The following is a 16,068-nucleotide window of genomic DNA, read 5'->3' as shown; positions in this document are numbered from 1 at the left end:
CAGTCCCCCCATGTCAGCCCCCCTCTGTTGTGCAGATGAGGAAGTCCCAGAAGACCTTCTCCAGATTATTTCCATCATGTTCTTTCCGATGCTTTCACCATATGTGTCCACACTTTGTTAATCAAAGAGAACATTTATTTTTGTATTAGGTGGAATGATAATGAATCTAATGGCTTTTCCTCAGCTCTTTGTGTTGCCCTTTCAAAAAGAGAAGGCAGGACTGTCAGGAGCAGGAGATCAAAAGTGCTCCCCCAAGTGAGGGATAGGTCTGGGGCCCTGGTTTCTGCTGCAGCAACCTTCCGCTCAGCTACAAATGTTCATTCATCCCCTTCGAGTTAAGTTGCACAAATAATGAAGCTGCCATCAATTTTTCTTAGCTTTTAAAGTCCATTCTTCCCAAATAACCATATTTAATGATCTTTTTGTGTTGTTCAGCCTTGTTGAATAATGTTAATTCCAAACCCGTAGTCCAAAAAGGCATTTGCAACATTTACTAAATAGTAGTTTATTCAAAATAGTAATAATAGTAGCTAATTCAAAATAGTATAAAATATGGTCATTTACTTATAAGATTCTTTGCTTTAAAAATACATTTACAAAAAATTATACTGTACCTTTAAAAATATAAATGAAGAGGTCAGATAAATTAGCATATAAATGTGGGCGGCATTTGTGCAAACAGTAATTGTAATGTACTGAAAATAGCCATATTCATCAAAAATTAAAGTATCAAATTATAGTTAAAATATTTCCAAATAAATAGCTAGTATTATGGAGAAATACTTAACTACCTTGAATTTTTCTTTTGCAAGTACAGTATTTTGCTAATGATACTAAGATGAGCTACCCAGTCATTATGAGGATTATTTTAAAGTTATATGATTCAGCTAAATTGGTCAGTTATAATTTAAAGTCCTTTAATATTTCCTTTTAGTAAAAAATACCTCGGCTAAAACGTCCATATGCACCTCAGTGACTTTTGTATAGTTTCTTTTTGTGGCCTTCTAAACACTCTCTAATTAATTCTTATACCTGGAACCAGCATTGGCAGGTGAACATCTGTGGTAAAGAGGAAACATGATTTGTTCTTAGAGTACATACAGTGAAATATGCCCTCTTGGAAAGTGTCCCAGATGACTTCATGGGTGCTTGGGTAGCCCCAGCTGTGGCCCTTAGGGGAGGGAGCGTCAGCCAGACTCTCACAGGAGATGTGTGCTGGCCCTATGCACTGGCCACTTGGGTTGCAGAACTCTGTCAGGGGAGAAAGGCAGGTCCATCTGCCAGCAATCACAAAGACTATTTCTGTAGTGTCTGGTCATAGCTGATCAGAGGCAGAGCCAGACCTTTTTAGTCCTCAAAAGAAAAAAAAAGTTCTACATTGTCCATCTGCCGTACCTGCCTGTATCAATGGAGTGACTATTTGATTTTATAGTCCTTACTATAGTACCTACAAAAGGAGGCAGTCTACCTAAGCCTCCATTGCCTTTAGAGAACTTTCCATATATACCATTTTCTAGTGATGCAGAATTCTCAGTCAGATACTCTTATTGAGTACATGCCATGTACCCCACAGTACTAAGGAGCTAATCTTTTGCCTTTGTTTGTGTAGCACTCCTGTAGATTTAGCCTTACATATGTTTGTCTTTTCTGTATAACAAACCACCCCAATACTCAACATCTTATAAAACAATCATGATTCTGTGGGCTGGCAGTTTAGGCTCACATCAGCTGAGTGGTTCTTTTGCTGAAGTTGCCTGGGTTAACCCGTGCAGATGCAGGCTGTTTGTGGCTTGGCTGGGAATGGATGGTCTAGAATTCCTCACTCATATGTGTGGGGGTTGGCAGACTGTCAGCCAGGGCATCCCATTTCTTTTCCATGTGACCTCTCCAACAGGCTAATCTGGGCTTCTTTCCTTGGGGGTCGCAGAGTTCTCAGCAGCGAGAGCAAGCCCCAATGCCCAAGTGCTTTTCAAGCCTCTGCTTGTCATGTTTGCCCTTTAACTAAAACAGGCCACATTGCTGCCCAGATTTAGGGTTGTAAAAAAAGACTCCACATCTTGATGAGAAGAGCTGCAATATCACATTGCAATGGGACGTCCAAACAAGGATGGCAAGAATTTCTGACAATTATTTACAATCTACCTAACCTTTGCTGACAGGAATATTTCTGTTTTTATTGTTTTTGTTGATTTTCATGATAAAAAATTTCAAATGTATACCAACATTCAAACATACCCCAAAGTAGGAAAAAATAATACACTAAACCTCCCATATGCCCATCACCTGGATTCACCAATTTTCAAGATTTTGCTACATTTGCTACCTCTATTTTTTCATTTTTCTCTTTCCTGAAGTATTTTAAAGCAAGTCCCAAACATCATGCTATTTCAACTCTACATGTTTCAATATTCATCTCCTAAAAAGGGATACTTTCCTTATGTAGCCACAATGTCATTATCACGTCTTGGTATCATCTAATATCCAGTCCATAATTAAATTTCCCCAATTGTCTCAAAAATGTCTTTTTAGGATAGGTAGATTTGAAAAGGAATCCATCCACATAAGGTCCATAACAGTCCCAACTTGCTTTTCTGGTTTTTTTTTTCTATTGACTTGTTCTGAAAACTGGGTTAGTTTTCCTATATAGAAACGTCCACATTCTGTGTTTGTCCCTTTGCTTCCTTGTGGAGTCATTTAATTTGCCTCTCCGTCTCTTGTATTTCTGTTTACGAAAGTTAGCCATATAAGCTAAATTTCATACAGGTTCCACTTTGGGGGCGGGCATCCTTTGTAGATAGTACTGTGTGCTTCCAGTTGCGTCACATGGGCGGTATGAATGTTTGCTTGTCTTACTATTAATGATGCTACTAATGATCAGTATGTTGATCCTTTGATGATCATTGCCTGAATCTGTCATTTCAATGTTACAAGACAACCATTTCCTAATTGTATCATTCCTTCCAGGTTTATTAGCTGGAGTTCTTTTATAGGGAACTTTCCCTTATCAATTAGAGTTATTTGGTTATCTGAAATAGAGTGCATACAAAATATATTCTTCCCTTTTAATTGACAGCTTACAGAATAAGGAGTTTGTGCTCAAGTTATATCCAGGGCTGTTCAATGAGTAGTTATTTTGGGGCTCTCTGGCTTACTCTTTTTTTTGTTATTATTATGAATTCATGGGTTTTAGATATTCAGTCTATTTCGATCAGTTGCATTTTCTTGAGGCTTAAATTGTTTAATCTTTGGCCAGTGGGATCTACTTGTTGTTGGCTTCTGTATCCTTTTGATCCATTATTCTTTGAGAACTTCCTTGCTTTCTGGCATAAAATATTCCAGGATTATCTTGTATATTTCTTGCTCCAGACCTGTAATCAGCCATTCCTGGCTGGAGATTACAATATGGGCACTAGATGTGCTCATTGCTATTGAGTTTTCATTATTTCTAGTCTTTTTCAATGACGAGAGCTAGGAAATATGTGTGTGTGTGTGTGTGTGTGTGTGTGTGTGTATGATGTTTCTTTTTTCTTAAAGATTTTTAAAAATAAATTTATACTGATTTTTGAAAACAAATTAGAATTGCAAAATTTTTATTTAACTTCTTTGACTTTGTACTTTTTTATCTTTTCTCTTAAATGGAAAATCTTGGTTCCAAACAATGTTAACATACACTAACATGTATCAATGTATTAACTAATATGTAACTAGTGTAAAAACATGTAGTATTAGCCTTATTAGCATACACTAACATATAATATTAGCATTAGTACTTTGAAATTGTTATATATTTATATGTAACTTCAAAACTATTATACACATAATAATGCTAATATTATAAATTGTTATATGTTAATAATGCTAATATATATTAAATATACCAATAGTTAATACACGTATATAACAGTTAATCATTATATATTTGTTAATACAGTAATGAATATATAACAGTTTTATAGTTAATGCACACACACATATATAAAATTGTTTCTAAGTAATAATGCTGATACTAAGAGACTACTGAATTAAAGATTTCTTTGCAGTGCTGTTTTCCTTAGAATATATTATACTAAGAATATACAGTCAAAGCACTTTGTGCAAGCGTCATTGGAAATAATTCTTTTCTCTGTATAGTTAGTTCACCACCTTAATGTATATTTTCTTGCCTCAATTAGTTTTTAGTTTTTACAGATTTCTTTTTTCTTCTTGATTTCATTATTTTTTTAAATACGTAAAACATTTTTATGTTGCCAAAGTCAAAACTATATTGTAGTGTATATCTAGAAAAGTCTTATATTATTGACATCCTCTTCTTCCTTTAGAGGTAACTCTTTTTATTTGTTCTTAGTTTTCCTTCCAATGTTTCTTTTGCTGCAAATATATGTATATATTTTATTCTGTTTTAAAAATTATTTTAAATATAAAAATATATTTACCTCTTTTTAAATGGAGTTCCACTAACTTTTCTATATTTTATGTTTATTTGTTTTAAAAGACTATTATAAAGATTTTATCACACACACACACACACATACACACATTGTAAAAAAAAAATCCAAACAGTATACTTAGGGGACTGGACCATTCAGCTTCTTTTAAGGAATATATCTCTTTTTTTTTATCCAATGAGTTTGGTACTCCCTGCCATCTGGGGAAGACAGACTTCAAACTAAAGTGAGGTAGATAGATTTCTTCTAATCTCTATTTATTGTTTGAGGCTGAGAAAATGTCTCACAGCAGTTCTTTCACAAAATGAGTCTGAGAAAAAAGTTCCTTGAACATAATAAGAACCGTGAAACTCAGGGTGAACCATGTATGTTGTCCTCTGTGACTTTTTGATTTATACTCTGCCTCATTCATAGTCATGTTTACAAACCAGAACTTAAGAAAAGTCTACAGGCTCAAAATTAACACGTCCAAAATAGTTTTCCTAAGATTTGGAAAGGTGGAGGAATTGGCAAAATTGGAAGAATATCAGAGAAATTAAAGAGTTAAAATTGGCAGAAGTTGATGCAGTTTAGTTAATAATGTTGTAACAACGTTAATTTTTTAGTTTTTAATGAATCTACCATAGTTATGTACAATGTTAACATTAAGGGAAGCTGGGTGAAGGATATACAGAAACTCTTTGTACTATCTTTGCAGCTCTTCTGTAAAGCTAAAATTATTCCAAAATAAATTTTATTTAACACACACACACACAAGCAGCAGACTAAAGACTTAGAATGAATTCAATACAAAAAGATACTTAAAGTTTAACTTCAACAAATCAATAAGAGAAATAACCTAACAGAAAAAAAGGGGTAAATGAAATAAACAGGCAAGTAGATGTCTACCAGATGGGCAAAAATGTAAAATATTAATATTATCAAGTGTTCATATGCGTGGGGGAAACAGGATAAGTTGATCCAGTATTCTTGGAGGACAAGTTGACAGTATCAGTTAAAAAAATTTATTATAAATAAGCATATACTTAACACAAAAAATTCCGTGTTGATAGCTTTCCTAGAGAAATACTTGCACATGTGCACAAAAAGGCATAAATAAGGATTTTCATTGCAAAATTATAATATCAAAATCATCTTAGATAAACTGCTGTTCATCCGTATTATGGAATACTAGACAACCATTTTAAAATGATGAGGTAGATTTTCATTGTTTGACATAATCTTTAAGACAAAAATATTAAGTGAAAAAATCATAAAATAGTAAATATAGTCTACAATTTGTTTAAAAAAAACAAAACCATATTCCTATATATATCTACACATTTCTTTTTCTCTCTCTCTCTCTTTTTTTCCATGTATATGTGTAAATAAATACACAGAAAGTGATCTGGAAATACACTCTCTAGTTAAGTTTAAATACTAAGATTCTTGTGTAATAGGAATGGGAATGGAGGGATGTCGTCCAGTTGGACTTCTAAAAAATATCTATTAGTTGAGGGGGGCCGGCCCCGTGGCGTAGCAGTTAAGTGTGCACGCCCCACTGCTGGTGGCCGGGGTTTGGATCCCGGGCACGCACTGAGGCACCGCTTGTCAAGCCATGCTGTGGCGGCATCCCGTATAAAATGGAGGAAGATGAGCACAGATGTTAGCCCAGGGCCTGTCTTCCTCAGCAAAAAGAAGAGCATTAGCATGGATGTCAGCTCAGGGCTGATCTTCCTCACACACACACACACACACAAATCTATTAGTTGAGTCTTTTACGAAAAGAATATATTCCTGTATTAGTTGTGAAACTAAGGGGAGAAAGAAAGAATACCTAAAGACCTGGGCATGCACTGACAACAGAGAGACCTAGAGGTGAGTCCTAGAGAACTCTTAGGACGCTTGTCATGAACTGATAGAACACTATCTAGAGGGAGAGGTGGACTCAGAGCTGCCTATTATAATTTGTGGGATCCAGTGCAAAATGAAAATGTGGGACCCTTTGTTCAAAAAGCGCCATTAAATTTTGTACATACGGTTTTACCACTTACCTTTGCATCGTGCAATGCTAGTTTTAAATGCAAAGATCAGAACATTTAACTCATATGAGAAATACTTAAATTACACAATTCGTATGTTGTGACTTGTCCCTGGAGTTTGGGCCTCAGCTGGCCAAAAGAGACAAGCACAGCCAGGCTCAGAAAGGTTGGGAGGAGAGAGGACCCCATTCCCAGGCAGGAACCGGTGGGGGGAGCACCACTGGTCCTGGGGTCAATCAGAGCCAGTACAGACCACCACAGAACCATGGGTGTCCCACTTGCCTGCTGGCCTCCCAGGATCCTCTTCTCACAAGTCGTCTGACCTAAACACCCCAGCTGGGGACAAGGTTTGGGGAAGTCGAGCTATGGGCTTGCTGCTCCAACCCACAGCAGATGGCAACCACCAAGAATCCTTAAACCTCCATGCAGCCAGGGCTTGGTACCTGAATGGGGGCTGGGCAAGAGACTCACCCCCACGAAGATGTGGCCTCCAGCTGGCTGCCCACCAGACAGGAAGTGGTGCTGCCTGCCTGGGGCTCTTGCCCTGCCTAGGATGCTGTGGGTATGCAGGTCTGACCCCAAACCTCACCTAGGTCCCTGTCAGGGACAGAGGGAGGTGGAGCAGGGAGGAGAGCCAGGCAGGGGCTTCAGGAGTTGTAGGAACAGGCAGCCCAGGACCCCTTCCAGGGAGGCCACAGGAGACAGGACCACGTGTGAGATAAGGCCCCAATTCCCCAATGTCTCCATTGTCCTATCAACCTTCACTTACAAAACACAGATCCAAAGCGAAAATCGTTAAGATTCAAGACAGCACTGCAGAGCATTAAATCCCAAGTGCAGGGCCCTTCTGAGCACCAAGTTTTGTACAGCTGCATTGGTTGAACACCTTTAAAGGCAGCCTGGGTAGAATCAAGGGCTGTTGGGACTTTTTTCTTTTTTTCCCCCCTGTTTTTAAGATGGGAGATAGTAGAGGAATCTTGAATTCTGAGAGGTAGAATCCTTTAGCTGAGAGGGTGAAGATGATGGTGAGACAGAACACAGCTGGTAGGCCAGCTCCCCAGATGGGATTCACAGCCTAAGGGGAAGGAAAGAGAGAAGAAAAGCAGATGCTCAGAGTAGGTATGTTAGTGTTTGGCTGCAAGGAAGGAGAGTTCTCTTTACTTAATTTCTGTTTTCTCTATGAATTATTTCCTTGGGCTGGGGAGGGAGTCTTTGAGGGATCATTAGGAGAGTGTAGAAAATGGGAAACAGGAGCTGTGAACAAGGGGAGGCAAACTGAGCAGAGATGAGTCAGAGGCTTGCCCTGCCCCTCTGGGTAGAGGCATGAGTTCCATGGAATTATGGAGCTTCCAGTCTGCCTGGTTGTATAAAATTCAGGACCCTAAAAAGAGAAAGCTCCACATTGCCTCAGTCAGAGGAAGGATGCCCCCACTCTTCTCTTAGAAGGAACTTTTCTTAGGAAGGACTGTTCTTATTCTGAACTGAATAAAAAATGACTTGTTTTTAGTGTTGATATGTCCTTTTAAAAAAATGAAATATTGGTGATAGTAACATTCTTTTGGTATTTTTTTATTGTGGTAAATGTACATAATATAAAATTTACCATTTTGACCATCTTTATTTATTTATTTATTTTTTGTGAGGAAGATCAGCCCTGAGCAATCATCCATGCCAATGCCCCTCTTTTTACTGAGAAGATCAGCCCTGAGCTAACATCTATTGCCAATCCTCCTCCTTTTTTTTTTTTCCCTTTTTTTCCCCAAAGCCCCAGTAGATAGTTGTATGTCATAGTTGTGCGTCCTTCTAGTTGCTGTATGTGGGACACCGCCTTAGCATGGCCGGACAAGCGGTGCATCGGTGCACACCTGGGATCCGAACCCGGGCTGCCAGAAGCAGAGCGTGTGCACTTAACTGCTAAGCCACGGGGCCGGCCCCCTGACCATCTTTAAATGTACAATCAATAATGTTTGTTTTTAAATGTCTTTCCTTTCAAAATAAAATAAGTTGGTCATCCTATATTGCACCCCTGAAGTGTTTTTTTGAAATTTTACCGGTCTGTGAAATCTAGAAACTTTATGAGCCTTAAAAAGCTGTTCCTTATTTAATGTTATTATATGACTTTATCGGCAGAGGAAAGCTCTGAAGCAGTTTATAGAATTTTTAAAGATATGGCATAGGAGTGAGATTAGGATTACTTATTTTTGTTGTTGTTACAATGCTTTGATAAAGTTCTCCTAATTCTAGTATTTTGTGTATATATTCTCTTCTGTGATATTATCAAGATTGTCTCGTGTTCTACCACAGTGCCATAATACTTCCTCTTTGCATTTCACCCATAAACTCACAGCTCATACCAAAAATAACATAAATACGCTTTTCTAAGGATATTTTTTGTAATGGAAACATAAATATACGTATGTAAAATATGGGTGTGGGTATAATTGTTCATTTGGCCAAGGCTGTTTTAATAAATGGTTCTAAGATTTATAAAGATTTTGCATACACAGTGTTTTTTTCATTCTAAGCCACAGACACCAAAAATCCCACAGGAAGTTGTCTTTGTAAGTGTTGTGGTTTTTTAGTTTCCTGTTCAGTTTGCATTAGATGATCAGAAATAAAATAATCTGTGCAACTGAAAGAGATCCTTAAACTTTACTGTAACTCTAAATGAGAATCTCAAATTTGCTTGTATTTCTTCCCCTCTGATCGATCTAGAGGAGTTATAATCACATTCATATGTAAGCATTAAAGTTGTGGTATAATTTGAACATTTTTTTGGTGTTCAGTGGATAAACTCTTCATTGTTAAATGGGCAACTATCTGAGATTATGCTTTATGCTTTCCACTTCTTATCAAAGCATCTCCCCAAAAATAAACTGTAGGGATGGAGGTGTGTTTTTAATTCTTGACAACGGTGTTTTACCTTTATTTTTACAAATGACAAAAACCTTCTCTTGTTTCTTTGGAAAAAAGAAGATATATAAAACATACATTATACAGTTTAATTTAGATATTTTAATTACCATTGAAAAATTTTAAAAGGATACTATTATTCATTGAAATATTTTTATTAATGTAATTTTCAAAGCATAGAGAGGATTCCCAAGGTGAAATTTGTTTGCTTGATTTCATTATTTTTTAAACCATGGCAAAAGTAAAATATGCTAAAACTGTAATACATTAGATTTTTGACAAATCATTGTAATCTAACATTTAAATTATATTTGGGAGACTTGATGAAAAGTGACAAATGAGAAAAAAGGAAAGCTTTCAGCACATTTGTAGATATTCTCTCAAGGTTTAGGTGCTGTTAAAGACACTATACCTAGTTCTAGGCAGGTTATGCTGATTGCACAGCTTATTAACTGGTAAGAGTAATACAGATAATGGGAAAGGTCTTCCAAAACCACCTTTTAGAATGAAAAATAATCTCCCAAATTTTTTTAAAACTGTTTGCTCATAAGGAAATTTTAGTTACAATTTATAAAAGAATAAATAATACTTTGTCCAAAAACAAAAAAGTTACACACAACATGACATGAAAACAAAAGTGACTTCGACCATTTCTATGCAGGGGGGAAAAAGGAAAGAAAAGAATAAGGGTTTGATTTGCAGAGTGCTTTTTTCAAGTTCAGTTAGCTTCAGGTTGCAAAATACATGGCACTTTACTCTGAAATCTTAATTGATCTTTATGTATGATATACGGATATTTGTTGGTTGTTTGACCTTTTCATACAGTTGAATTCTAAAGAGAAAACCATCATTTAAAACTTGATGTTTATGTTTTTTTCCATTTCTTTTGTCTCTTTTGTGGCACTATACCAGGTACTTTTATCATTTGATGTTACTAAGAATTCCTTACATTTGTGGAGAGCTTTGCATTTTACAAAGTGTGGAATAATGAGGCTGGGAATGGTTTTTTACGTGCTCCTTGGCGTTTAGCAAGGCTTCAGCGTTCTGGGAAGTTTGTGTCGTGGCTGATTAAACTGGACCGTGGACTGCACGTCTTTGCATCCTGTCCTGCCCAGCGTGAGCTGGAGGAGCTGGGTTTAGAAATGCAAGGCAGCCTGACTCTGTCACTCACTACTAAGAATTTCAGCATTTGATGCCAAAAGTATACTTTTGAGATCCCTGTCTAGATGGGCGCGACAAAAGAGACTTTGGATATATCTTGAGGCCTAATGTGGGTGGGCCAAGATACCACAGGTCTCCTGGGTATTTCTCAGCCTTCTTGCCCGGGAATGCCCATGACTTCATTACCAGTTTTAGTTAGGCGCTCCCCAGAGACGAAAGCCAGGACGTGCTTTACAGAAAAACGCATGCTGCCTTCAATGGGGCAGCAAGGCCCAGGCATGTGGTCCAGCTGTGAGCATCGATATTTACCAAGTTCAGAAAACGACTGTCAGGTATTTGCTGTGCCAGCCTTTCTAGCCGCCCTCCTCGTGGGGCTAATCCAGCGTGGCTTGTTGAGGGGCAAGTGGACAAGTCTGTGAGAAGTCCAAAAAGGTTTGGTACACAGGAGCCTTCTCCTGGGGGGTGGTTTCTGCCGGACCTTTGATAAAAACAAACAGGAAGCCTCGCACGCCAGCGGAAACTTTGCCTTCAAGTTGCTTCGGAAACTGGGCTTTTCCTTCCGCGACTGGGGTCGGACCCCTGGAGGAAAACGGGATCCGGGCTGCTCGCCCCACCCCGCCGTGCCCCCGCCCCTCCTGGGCCCCGCCCCTCCTGGGCCCCGCCCCTCCTGGGCCCCGCCCCTCCTGGGCCCCGCCCCCACCTCGGCCCCGCCCCCACCTCGGCCCCGCCCCCGCCCAGCCAGGCATGCTCAGTGGGCCCGGCCGGGCCGGCAGGTTTGCGTGGCCTCCCGCAGTTGCCGGCGCCGGCTCAGCCCGCCGACTGCGCGTCCTTTCCTCGCGGCTGGTTCCAGGGAAGTTACGTACGGAAACCGGCTTCCGAGGAGCCACCGGGCGGGCTGCGGGGACGGCCGGAGGCCCCCGGTGCTGTCGCGTGACGAGCGGGCGGGGCCGTCGTGGCCGGGCTGCGAGAGCTTCAGGAGGCCAAGCGGGTGGCTGCACTCGGAGGGAGGCGCCGGCCAGGCGCGCCCAGTGGAGAAGCCCCGGGCGGGGCAGGCGGGCGGGCGCTTCCCGGACTTTTGTCCGAGTTGAGTCCCCTCCCCGTGGGCCGGGCCTCTCCGTCCGCCTCCGCCCCCAGCCCCGCTAGCTCTGGGAGATGTTTATCTGAGCTGTGGCGTGAGGAGCCGGCGGGCTGGTGTCGGGGAGTTTCGGGTCCGAGGAGCCTCGCGCGGCGCTGGAGAGAGACAAGATGTCCGCCAGAGCCGCGGCCGCCAAGGTGAGCCGCTCCGTGGCCGCCAGGGCCGATCCCAAGCGAGCGCGGCCGGCCTCCGGCGTCGGGCCCTCGCCCCGCCCTCCTCCCCGCGGGCAGCTGTCTGGGCTCCGGGGGCGGCGGCGGTGGGTGGGCAGGCGGGGGCCAGGGACCGGCAGGCGGGGACGGCCGGGGGCCGCGCGGGCCCGAGGAGGGGGCGGCGGGGCGCGCGGAGCCGCAGTCCCGGGCAGGTGCATCGCTGCCGGCGTCGGTGCCTGGCTCCGGCTCGGGGTGGGCGGGGATGCGCAACAGGTCCCGCGCCGGGAAACTCGGCGCGGGGTTGTGCGGGAGCCTGCGGCGAGCCGGAGTCGGGGTTTGTGGCCGGTGGCTGCTGTCTTCGGAGGAGTGGTTGGTCCCCGGCGAAACCGTGTAGTTTCGATCTGATGTCACTCTCCGTGGTATGCGCGCGCCAGCGATAAGACATTGAGACAGCAAAACACTCAGCCTGTGTGGAATAGGTCGGATTTTTCTTCAAGCTGTATTATTTATTTAAGGTGACGTTGAAAAAACTAATACCTTAACACTTTTTAATAGTTTAATTTGAATTAGACTTTCAAAAGTAACACAAAATCCCCTACAAATAGACAATAAGATGAACTCTAAAAAATAATTAGCGAAGACTTGTGGTTTCAGCAAACAAGTAAGACTTTTTCCTATCAGTTTTTCCATGTGCTTTGAAACCAACTTGTGTATTACGTTAAAAGGCTGAAGTTCCTGAAAATCAGTTAACATCCTCCTCTCCTTTTGTACATTTTAACCTTTGTCATCATAGAATAGTACCAGCTCTTTTAAACAATTACAGGGATACAGAAATGTGAAGAGTAAAAATCTCCCCCTTTAAAAATCAGTGTACAAATAGTATCGAAGTACTTAGGCAGGTAGTGGTTTTACGTGTTTATTTTTTTGTTTGAAATGTTATTCATAGCACCTGGGAGCAGGTATAATATAGCCCTGAAGTGAAGTTAGTTGTTACATTTAGTAGTGAATTGATTCTTTCTAAGGAATGCAGTGTTCTTTCTTTAAGGAAACTTTCATGTGGGCCTTTTTGACCTTACACTGATGAAGAACAATCTAAAGATAAAGCTTGATCTAAAGATTTAAAGTAAAAGGCAAAAACTTGCTTTGATTTTAAAATAAGGTCACATTATTTACCTTTTCTGGGGCTACCTTTCCTAGGAAGAAAGGCTTTGTTTCCATATTACACAGAATGTCACTTTGTTCCTAAAGTGTGATCTCTGCACTTGATATCCAAGACAGCACACCTTTAAAAGGTTATTTCAAGTATGGAGAGAGTAAGTTTTCAATAGATTACCATAGTAACGTGATTTAGAAGGAGTAATACTTTTCCTCCTGAATTATGGTATTGAGATTTTATGGCATATTGAAAAACATCACTAGTTAAATGTTATATTGTAGGGACGTTTGCATTCTTAAATATAAGTAAAATGTGAGTTGAAAGCTTTTTTTCCCCAAATGCTGTATTATGGGGCCACCGCGAAATGTTACGTAGAGCAAAGCAGGCTGTAAAAAGTAGGTGAAATGAAATAATATTCAACCAACTGTTTCCTTAAGTCACATTTAATTTTTTAAGGTGATTAAAATGCTTGCTAAGAGCCACTACCTTACATATGATACTTTTGTTTCCCCCACCCCTTAGTTAAAAAAAAAAACAACGTAATTTTGCAGCTTGCTATTTTGTTTTTAGCATGATAGTTTGTAGAACTCTTCTCTAAGCCAATACTTTTTTTTTTTTAAAGATTTTATTTATTTATTTTTTTCCCCTCAAAGCCCCAGCAGACAGCCGTATGTCATAGCTGCACATCCTTCCAGTTGCTGTATGTGGGACGTGGCCCCAGCATCGCCGGAGAAGTGGTGCGCGCCCGGGATCCGAACCCGGGCTGCCAGCAGCAGAGCGCGTGCACTTAACCGCTAAGCCACGGGGCCGGCCCTAAGCCAATACTTTTGATTCTATATTCTTTGTAATGGTTGAAAAGTTTTCCATCCCATGAATATGCTGCAAATCATCATTACTTTATTGATAGACATTTAATTTGTTTCCAGGATTTTGCTATTATAATAAGTAGCCTTATATTTTTATATCTGTGCACTTATATAGTGTCAAATTCAACGGGTATGTGCATTTAAAATTCTGATATATACCGCTAAATCTTTCTCCAAAAAGATTGTACCTAGGAATAAATAAAACAATTGTCGGTAAATTACCTGAATTTTAAAGAGGCACATAAAATAAAACCTGAATAAATGAAATGAGAAAACATACTTTCAGGATGCGGAGAGTCAGTATTCTGGAATACACCAGATTTCTTTGAGTTGGTGTTTAAATGAGATAGAATCCCAGTGTGGTATTGTAGAAAACTTGACATATTGATGAGAAAGTTTATCTGATAAAATAAATGACTGATAGCCACAAATTTGTGGAACAAGAAGACTCTATCAGAAAGCCTAATGTGTTATAAATTCAAAGTAATATAAAGCAGTCTGTTAGCTCAGGAGTAGACACTGGAACCACAGAGTTCAGAAACATCTGTGTATTTATGAGCTTTTGGTGATTATGACCGTCAGCATTTAATGTGTGTCAGGTATTGTTCTAAGTGCTTCACGTGAATTAACTGACTGACTTCTTAGAGTAACCCTTTGAGTGAGCACTACTGTTATCCCTACTTTATAGAAAATTAGCAGTATATGATAAAAGTAACATTGCAGATTATTGGAGAAAGGATAGGTTGTTCGATAAATAGTGCTGGGACTGGTGGTTATCCTTTTTTTTTTTTAAATGTTAGTTTTCTGCCTTAGGCCATAGGCAAAAATAAAAAATCCAAATGAAATGTTTGAAAAAGAGCAAATAAGATAAATCACCAAATACTAGAAAAAAGTGTAGGATACTTTAAAAAAAAAATACCTGAGTTGGAAAGGGCTTCTCTCTGCATGATATTAGTTTAAGAAGTAATAAAGGAAAAGGTTTTTATATGTGTGATATACATCTGAATTTGCAAACAGAATTACTAGTGTACCTGATATAAAATTATTTAAAAGTTGAAAACAGGAATTTGAGGGTGGTTCTGTGTCTTTCAAGGAATTATTTAATTATATAAGAAAATGATATGAATAACTATTAGGAACATTTCCGTTGGTTGAATCACAGAAAGTGGTGAAGAAAGTGCAGTGGCTTCTAGATTTTCAAGCTGTTTCACTGTGGAGATAGCAATAAAATTTAAAATTGTACTTATTAGATTTTGCTGTTTAAAAGTTTATATTATATCTCAGGAACAGTATTTTTTTCAGGTGATTATCTCTAAAATTATAGTATAGTTTAGTATGATAATTATTTGCACCACTTCTCAGGAATCGATTTATTATATCAAGTAAGGCACACTGGACTTTTCTTAATAGCTGAACATTTGAAAGTTAAGGACTGTAGAAAATAGCTAAATTAATGAACAAAACTAATTATAAAATTAGTCTTTATAGGGAGAAATTGTGTCCTGAATGGCTATTATAATGTAGTTTTAATTTTAATACTTACTGATCACTGTATATTTGCTTCATATTGCTTCAAAGGTAAACTAACAGCTCAGTATGCTTTATGAGAATTCACTTGATTGTGTCTGCCAACTTTTAATGAACTCTGCTGTAGTAATATTTTTCTGGACCTGCTAAGTTTGTACAATACTTACTTTTCACTAAAAATATATTTATAATATTTAAGTCAAAGGGTTTTAATTTTTTATGTTAGCGTGTTTGGCATTTCAGACATTCATGGTTAAAATTGTTATGTATGTACTTGGCTGATAGTCCTATGTTTATCACTCTTAAGTTCATTTTAGGACAGCCCCATAAGACAGTTACTCTTCAAATTATACAGTGTTTTTTCTCCCAGGTTGTGTAATGGTGCAAATTGCACTACACTGTTAGGAAAGACTCTTTTTTTTCTTTTCTTTTTTTAAATACTGATGTTTTCTTGATAGGAACTTGCAAGGTTAACTTTTATTTTATGTTTAAGAAAGACTTATGCTGCCCATTGATTGTCGTCATTGAGTGATAGAGCTTAGCCATCCACACTACCAAATAATGAGATTGAAACCAATCTGTGGCTTTGAGGGCTATAATGTTAGTATATTGTACCATATCCTGTTTGGTTTGAAGGAAAAAGGTTACAGTAGTTTCACTTTTTTTTTTTTTTTTTCCAATCCTGGAAACAATGT

At 39.3% G+C, this 16,068-nt stretch overlaps 1 protein-coding gene across 8 annotated transcripts in view; it reads left to right on the top strand.

The window, feature by feature from the left end:
• The window catches only part of TJP1 (tight junction protein 1), a 242,385-nt gene that overhangs the window by 124,024 nt on the left and 102,293 nt on the right, over positions 1–16,068 (top strand). The window contains exon 1 of one of the 8 annotated variants that reach the window (XM_014788604.2): positions 11,306–11,812. The exons of the other annotated variants lie outside the window; for them this stretch is intronic. Within the exon in view, the coding sequence (XP_014644090.1) occupies positions 11,786–11,812 (27 nt within the window). The 5' untranslated portion in view covers positions 11,306–11,785. Of the gene's footprint in view, positions 1–11,305; positions 11,813–16,068 lie in introns of those variants that run through there. 8 annotated transcript variants of the gene reach the window in all.

This window comes from Ceratotherium simum, chromosome 3 (genome assembly GCF_057802395.1).
Source record: "Ceratotherium simum simum isolate JZ-2026a chromosome 3, ASM5780239v1, whole genome shotgun sequence".
Classification (NCBI taxonomy): Eukaryota; Metazoa; Chordata; class Mammalia; order Perissodactyla; family Rhinocerotidae; genus Ceratotherium; species Ceratotherium simum.
Note: the sequence above shows the minus strand (reverse complement) of the source record. Positions and strands in the feature narration are given on the sequence as shown.